Here is a 7,840-nt window from a genome sequence, read left to right as displayed (position 1 = left end):
TCATTCGCTCCACAGAGGACTGCAAAGAATTGCAACGGCACCTTGATGAATTCTCTAATTGGTGTACCCGTAATTTGCTGATAATTGGAGCCATTACCTTGGAATTATAGTATATCTGGAGAAACTCTTGAGAGAGTGTCTGTGATAAAAGATTTGGGCGTACTGCTTGACTCACAGCTTTCCTTCAAGCATCACTATTCTCATATCATTGCACAAGCGAACAAAAACCTCGGATTTATGATGAGAATCGCCAAAGAGTTTACTGACCCGTTTTGCTTGCTATCGCTATATGTCTCACTAGTTCGATCTATTTTGGAAACATCAGCCATAATATGAAGTCCTTACACTGATATCTGGACCAACCGGATTGAATCAGTTCAAGCCAAGTTCCTTCGTTTTGCTCTGAGATCTCTTCCTTGGCGTGATCCTGTCAAATTACCGCCCTATGCCAGTCGATGTCGCTTACTTGGCATTGACACACTAGCAAAAAAAAGAGACGTATTCAGGGCCGTATTTGTAGGAAAACTGTTAACTGGCGAAATTGACGCTCCAAACATCCTTTCTGAAATCAACATAAATGTGCCCTATAGAAATTTAAGAATGCGAAACTTTCTGCGCCTCTCAATTCATCGTACAGAATATGATCAAAACGAACCCATCAGGGCGATATGTGACGTCTTTAATAATGTATTTGACTCATTTGACTTCAATGTATCAAGTGTTACTTTCAAAAATAGACTTAAGCGAATATTATAATTTGTTAGGATTAGGTTCGATTTTCTGTCAGAGCTAAGTTAAGTAGTTTCATGTGTCATCTGTAATAATAGTATGTTGTATTGTTGTTAGACTTAATTTAAAGCATGTAATACTCGATCAAAAGATGGTGGGGTTTTTACGCGTATTTGGGTGTTTCGCAAGGAATTTCCCAAATGGGCTTTTCCCCACCCTCCCCTAAATTTCATTAAGATCAAAAAGGTCAGATGATATAATTAAATAAAAACAAATACAAATAACAAATGAAACACAAATTTCTGCTTATCTCGAGAACTAACCAACTAAATGGAACCAAATTTGGCAGGTGATTGTTTCTAGAAGTAACAAATATATCCATAATGGTTTGACACCCCTCTCTTTTCTATAAAGGAGGGGTCCCATACAAATGAAACTCAAATTGCGCACAGCTCGAGAACCAATCAAGCGAATACAAACAAATTTGGCAGGTGAATGTTTTTGGGTGTAACAAACATGTCCATAATGTTCCGACACCCTTCCTTCATCTCGCATGTCTCCAAATACCATTTCGAAATCCAAGATGGTGACTTCCCGTTTCTGAAAAATAGCGGCAAATGACCAAATACCACCCAACATAAGTATTTCTGGAATTGTTATGATGCACTAAAGCCACAAATCGACCTCAGACAACATTTCGAGTTGTAAGATGGCGACTTCCGGTCTTTGGAAAACAGCCGAAAATGACCAAATACCACACAATATGAGTGTTTCTTCAACCAGAATGACGCTCATAGGCCAGAAATTGTCTCCTAATGCCATTTTGAAATCCAAGATGGCGACTTCCGGTTTCTGAAAATAGCGGCAAATGACCAAATACCACCCAATATGGGTATTTCCTGGGTTGTTATGATGCACTGAAGCCACAAATCGACCTCAGACTACATTTTGAATTGTAAGATGGCGACTTCCGGTGTCTGGAAAACAGCCGAAAATGCCCAAATACCACCCAATATGAGTGTTCCTTAAACAGATTGACGCTCAGAGGCCAGAAATTGTCTCCTAATACCATTTTGAAATCCAAGATGGCAACTTCCGGTTTCTGAAAAATAGCGGCGAATGACAAAATACCACCCAATACGAGTATTTCCGGGGTTGTTATGATGCACTGAAGCCACAAATCGACCTCAGACAACATTTCGAATTGTAAGATGGTGACTTCCGGTGTCTGTAAAACAGCCGAAAATGCCCAAATACCACACAATATGAGTGTTTCTTCAACCAGATTGACGCTCAGAGGCCAAAAAATGTCTCTTAATGCCATTTTGAAATCCAAGATAGCGACTTCCGGTTTCTGAAAAATCGCGGCAAATGACCAAATACCACCCAATATGGGTATTTCCGGGATTGTTATGATGCACTGAAGCCACAAATTGACCTCAAACAATATTTTGAATTGTAAGATGGCAACTTCCGGTGTCTGGAAAACAGCCGAAAATGACCAAATACCACCCAATATGAGTGTTTCTTCAACCAGATTGACGCTCAGAGGCCGAAAATTGTCTCCTAATGCCATTTTGAAATCCAAGATGGCGACTTCCGGTTTCTGAAAAACAGCCGAAAATGACCAAATACAACACAATATGAGTGTTCCTTAAACAGATTGACGCTCAGAGGCCAGAAATTGTTTACAAATGCCGTTTTGAAATCCAAGATGGCGACTTCCGGTTTCTGAAAAACAGCCGAAAATGACCAAATACCACCAAATATGGGAATTTCCGGGATTGTTATGATGCACTGAAGCCACAAATCGACCTATCAACCTCAGACAACATTTTGAATTGTAAGAAGGCGACTTCCGGTGTCTGGAAAACAGCCGAAAATGACCGAATACCACACAATATTAATGTTTCTTCAACCAGATTGACGCTCAGAGGCCAAAAATTGTCTTTTAATGCCATTTTGAAATCCAAGATGGCGACTTCCGGTTTCTGAAGAATAGCGGCAAATGACCAAATACCAACCAATACGGGTATTTCCTTCCGGGGTTGTTATGATGCACTGAAGCCACAAATAGACCTCAGACAACATTTCGAATTGTAAGATGGCGACTTCCGGTGTCTGGAAAACAGCCGAAAATGACCAAATACCACACAATATGAGTGTTTCTTCAACCAGATTGACGCTCAGAGGCCAAAAATTGTCTCTTAATGCCATTTTGAAATCCAAGATGGCGACTTCCGGTTTCTAAAAAACAGCCGAAAATGACCAAATACCACCAAATATGGGAATTTCCGGGATTGTTATGATGCACTGAAGCCACAAATCGACCTATCAACCTCAGACAACATTTTGAATTGTAAGAAGGCGACTTCCGGTGTCTGGAAAACAGCCGAAAATGACCAAATACCACCCAATATGAGTGTTCCTTCAACCAGATTGACGCGCAGAGGCCAAAAATTTTCTCTTAATGCCATTTTGAAATCCAAGATGGCGACTTACGGTTCCTGAAAAATAGCCCAAAGGACCAAATACCACCCAATATGAGTATCACCGGATCCAGAATGAGGCAAGGAGCTATAAATTGACTTTAGACAACAGTTTGAAGTGAAAAATGGCAACTTCTGGGAAACAGCCGAAAATAACCGAATACTACTACATATGGAAATGATGTAGAGAAGCATTGACCCTGGACACCATTTTGAATTAGAAGATGACCACTTTCAGTTTCTGGAAAACAACGAAAATAACTGAAATGCACCCAATCAATATCCGGAATAGAGGTCATGAACAAAAGCCAAAAGTCGAGGATGTTGTCATTCCGATAAAACCAATCATTTTTAAACGATATAATCCAATCGCAAGGAATCAATGAATTTGAAATGTTTAAAATTATTAAATTAAACACTAAAATAGGCGGGACGAAGTTTGCCGGGTCAGCTAGTATATCTATAGTTGTACAGGTTCTCTGAGTAAGATATTTTACACATTTTGTTCCTATGTTGAAACTCAAATAGTCCCTTCATTTCGTTATGTCTCTTTGTTTTGATTTTATAACCATGCCAAATGAGCGATAAAAGAAAACTTGCTGCTTCAATATAAAAATTGGGGCTGCTTCCAACTGAAATAAGTAATCACTAACTATCTCTAAAAGTATTTTTCCGTTCAGAAGGAGAGCACCGTTTGTAATAGTAAAACAGAAATCAACTCTGTCAGTATTCCTTACTTACCTTACTTACCAGTCAGCTCCAGGCCGAAGTGTTCCTTGCTGTTCGAAGGAGTCGTCTCCATTCAATTCGGTCCATGGCTGCAGCTCGCCAGCCGTGTCATCTGTGGTGGACCCCCAGGTCGTTTTCCACTTGAACGAACCACCTTGCTCGCTGTGCGCCCTGTCGCCTCGTTCCAGTCGGGTCGTTATCAAGAACCATTTTCATCGGGTTGTCGTCCGACATCATAACGACATATCCAGTCCACCGTAGTCTTCCGATTGTCGCCATATGAACGATGAGTGGTTCTCCCAACAGTTGATGCAACTCGTGGTTCATCCGCCTCCGCCATGAGCTATCTTTCATCTGCACTCCACCACAGATGGTACGCAGTAACTTCCGTGCGAAAACCTCAAGGGCGCATTGGTCCTCCACGAGCATGGTCCAGGTTTCGTGGCTGTAGAGGAGTGCCGGTCTAATCAGTGTTTTGTAGATGGTAAACTTCGTGCGGCGGTGAATTTTTTTCGAGCAGAGCGTCCTCCGGAGTCCAAAGTAGACACGATTTCCTGCCATAAGGCATCGACGAATTTCTCTGCTGGTGTCATTGTCAGCAGTCACCAGTGAGGCCAGGTACACGAACTCTTCTACCACTTCGATTTCATCATCGCTAATATTAATTCGTGTCGGGAGGTGGATACTGTTTTCTCTGAAACCTCTTCCTCTCATGTACTTGGTCTTCGAAGCGTTTATGGCCAGTCCAATTCGTCCGGCTTCAGCCTTCAGTCTGATGTACGTCTATGTCATCTTCCCAAGGGTTCGTGCTACAATATCAATGTCATCGGCAAAGCCAAAGAGCTGAACAGACCTTCTAAATATCGTGCCACTCTCGTGTCGATACCAGCCCTACGTGTCACAGCTTCCAAAACGATGTTGAATAGCAAGCACGATAATCCATCACCTTGCCGTAACCCTCTTCGAATTCTTAGTTCGAGTGAAAAAAATACTTTGGAAATTCGAAAAGATGTGTGGAAGTGTAAGTATAAAAAAAAATTCGTCTATTTTATCATATTTTATACTTTGACTTATAAATTATTTGCTTGAATTCTAGCTCTCAGTTCGATATCTGAATTAGGTTAAATTTCACAATTGTTAAAAATGTTGAATTAAAACTTTAAGGCTCTATTTTTTTTAACTCAAAATCTTCACCAATTGTTCGCAGTTCAAATTGGTGGCCAACTAACGGCGAAGCGAACGAATAACAATTTCAAATCTTCTCTACTTTCAGCCACAAGCCTCCTTTCGGGGCCAGAACAAAACTTCTCACATCGAGTTCCAACGGAACGCTGGACTTCTTGCCAAACGTAAATCGGAAATTTTTCAACAAATAAGCTAACCCGATACGGGCTTGCATCATACCAAACCTTAGACCCACGCAGATACGGGGACCTTCGCCGAAGGGAGTCCACGCGTACGGGTGGCGTTTCTGCTCCTCCTCCGGGCTAAAACGTTCCGGATCGAAGCGCTCAGGATCGGGGAAGATTTCCGGATCACGATGAATCCCGAAGACCGGAATAAAGATCTGTGTCCCTGCTTCGATGGTGATCTTCGTGTTCGGTACTTGGTAATCCTTTGCCGTTTCACGGAAATGCACGGGAACAGGAGGATACTTTCGGAGGGCCTCTGTAATAAATAAAAACGTCAAACGTCAAACGATAACAACGTCTCTTATCCATTATTTGGGTTACCACTTACCATTCAGAATTTGGTCAAGATATTTCATGTCCATCACGGACTCGTAGGTCATTTGTTCACCATGTTTCTGGAGAATCTCCTGCACATGACGGCGTCCATTCTCCTGGATATCCTGATTCAGTGCGAGCTCATAAAGCGTCCAAGTCAGCAGCGTCGAACTGGTTTCGAACCCGGCAATATAAAACACGAAAGCCTGAGCAGCAATTTCGTTAAACGAAAGTAAGCCGTCATCACTTTTCAGTTCATCTGGCGATCGCATCTCGATTAGTAAGTCCATAAAGTCTTTTCTTTTAATATTATTCTTCAAGCGATAATCGATTGTTTCTCGAACAGCATTTAGGAAAAAGTCAGAAACTTCCGGGGGTGTAGTCTTCACTCCTAACTTCCGCGCCAAATTGGGTGTAGCAGTCATAAGGAATCCTTTAACTTTTCCTCTTGGTTGGAACAGTTTTCGTCCCATTACACGGAACTGTGCATTGGGATCCTTCATCGAATTGCACTCAATACCGAAGGCACACATTCCTATAACATCTGTCGTAAATCGCGCCAGCAGATCCTTCAATTCCAACTCACTTTCTTTCCTCACGTTTTCTTCCATAAAATCATTAAACTGCTTACCAGCTGCCACAATCGTCGGGAACATCATCTTCATCTTTCCCGAAGTAAACGTCGGCGATAATTTATTTCGAAGAGCCTTCCACTTGCTGCCGCCCAAATTGAACATGTGGGCCGAAAGTGGATCATCTTTCTCATTGTAGTACGATCCGCGATCATGGAAATACTGGAAGTCCTTCACGAAAATACACTTTAACAACTCCAAATCGGTCGCAATGGCAACGGGTTTGGTGAAGAGATAAACCCCACCAACTGGTCCTGAACCTTTCAGCTCGTGGTAGAAACGTTGAAACAGCTGGGCAAACGCTTCTGTTCGAGTCACAGTACGGTTATTACCGTAGAAAAATTCCGGCTTCAAGTGGGGTACCTTCCGATCGGCCCAGTACGAGTGTTTTTTATGCAGGTAGAAATAGATGGCGAGGCATATCATCAACACAGTGATGATACCGTCCAAAACTTCCATCGCTGCCGAGTGTCGAACGTTTAATTGACCGGAAGTGAAAAATTAGGTGCCTCACGGCTGGTTTGTTATTGCGTTTTTGTGTTGTTGTATTGAGCTGCGTACAATCCAACTTCGACTGTGTGACTGACTGCTCCGGTGGGTGCCGGTGCTGGTTTTAACTGCCACCACTACAGCACACGAAATCTCCGTTATCTCGGTGACGGTGCGATTGGTAAACGCAAGATTCATCTACAACGCAGCGGAATAGTAGCAGAAGCTGAAAGGCAACGATGACAGAGCATTTTTTTCTCTTCTCTCTGTGTGTTTTGATAGTACGACGCATCACAACAAGCGCACTATTGTAGTACCAGTTCCCGGAGTAAAAAATCACTCAATGGTGGGTCAACCAACACGTGTACGGGGAAGTGGGAGCGGTTTGTTTTTGGTCTGCTCGGTCATAATCGAAAGTGAGTGGCGCAAAAATACTTGGTGAATCACATTATAAACAACACGTTATCAAGGCATGGTGATAAAAAAGGCCTTGGGCACATCGTAAGTGATTTACACCTGGCAGTTGATAGCGCGGAGAAGAATGTTTATCTCATGCATGACTCGGTATTAAAACATGTATGAACCACGTGAGCAAATAATCGTAAACAGGCATCTCGAGTTACATTCTTAAGGAACCCATGCTTCGATTTGTATGATACATTAAATTAAAATTTAAAAACAAAATTAGTACACGATGTAGAACGCGTAAAATTCAATCAAACCTCCTATCGAATATCACTTGGTACATCCAATTCTAAACCTGAAGACCATAAGTTGTGGTAAATATCACATTTTTCATAATCATTATTGGCTGTGGGGTTAAATTGTGAAGATTTTTTCAATGGGTCCGACTTGCGATCACTTTTGCTATGGGACAAACCGACTTGCTATTTTTTTCATAGTTCCTCAGAACGAAGTATTCAAAAATATTTGTTTTATCGAAAGTAAATTTAAAAAGGAATTGATTCCATAAATAAACCCAAAATTGACAAAAATGCAATTGGGACGGACTTGCCATGAGCGGCAGATATGCTCTCAAGAGTAT

General features: G+C 41.8%; 1 protein-coding gene across 1 annotated transcript; it reads right to left on the bottom strand.

Annotated features, from left to right (window-relative positions):
- Nucleotides 1-4,967: 4,967 nt before the first annotated feature.
- On the bottom strand, nucleotides 4,968-6,913 carry LOC129732604 (probable cytochrome P450 6a14). Its single transcript, XM_055693606.1, has 2 exons — nucleotides 5,688-6,913; nucleotides 4,968-5,615 (listed from the first exon to the last, which is right to left on the bottom strand). The coding sequence occupies exons 1-2, from the start codon at nucleotides 6,763-6,765 to the stop codon at nucleotides 5,200-5,202; spliced, it is 1,494 nt and encodes a 497-aa protein (XP_055549581.1). The 5' UTR covers nucleotides 6,766-6,913; the 3' UTR covers nucleotides 4,968-5,199.
- Between the last annotated feature and the right edge of the window lie 927 nt (nucleotides 6,914-7,840).

This window comes from Wyeomyia smithii, chromosome 3 (assembly GCF_029784165.1).
Source record: "Wyeomyia smithii strain HCP4-BCI-WySm-NY-G18 chromosome 3, ASM2978416v1, whole genome shotgun sequence".
Taxonomy (NCBI): Eukaryota; Metazoa; Arthropoda; class Insecta; order Diptera; family Culicidae; genus Wyeomyia; species Wyeomyia smithii.
This window is presented reverse-complemented; position numbering and strand designations above follow the sequence as displayed.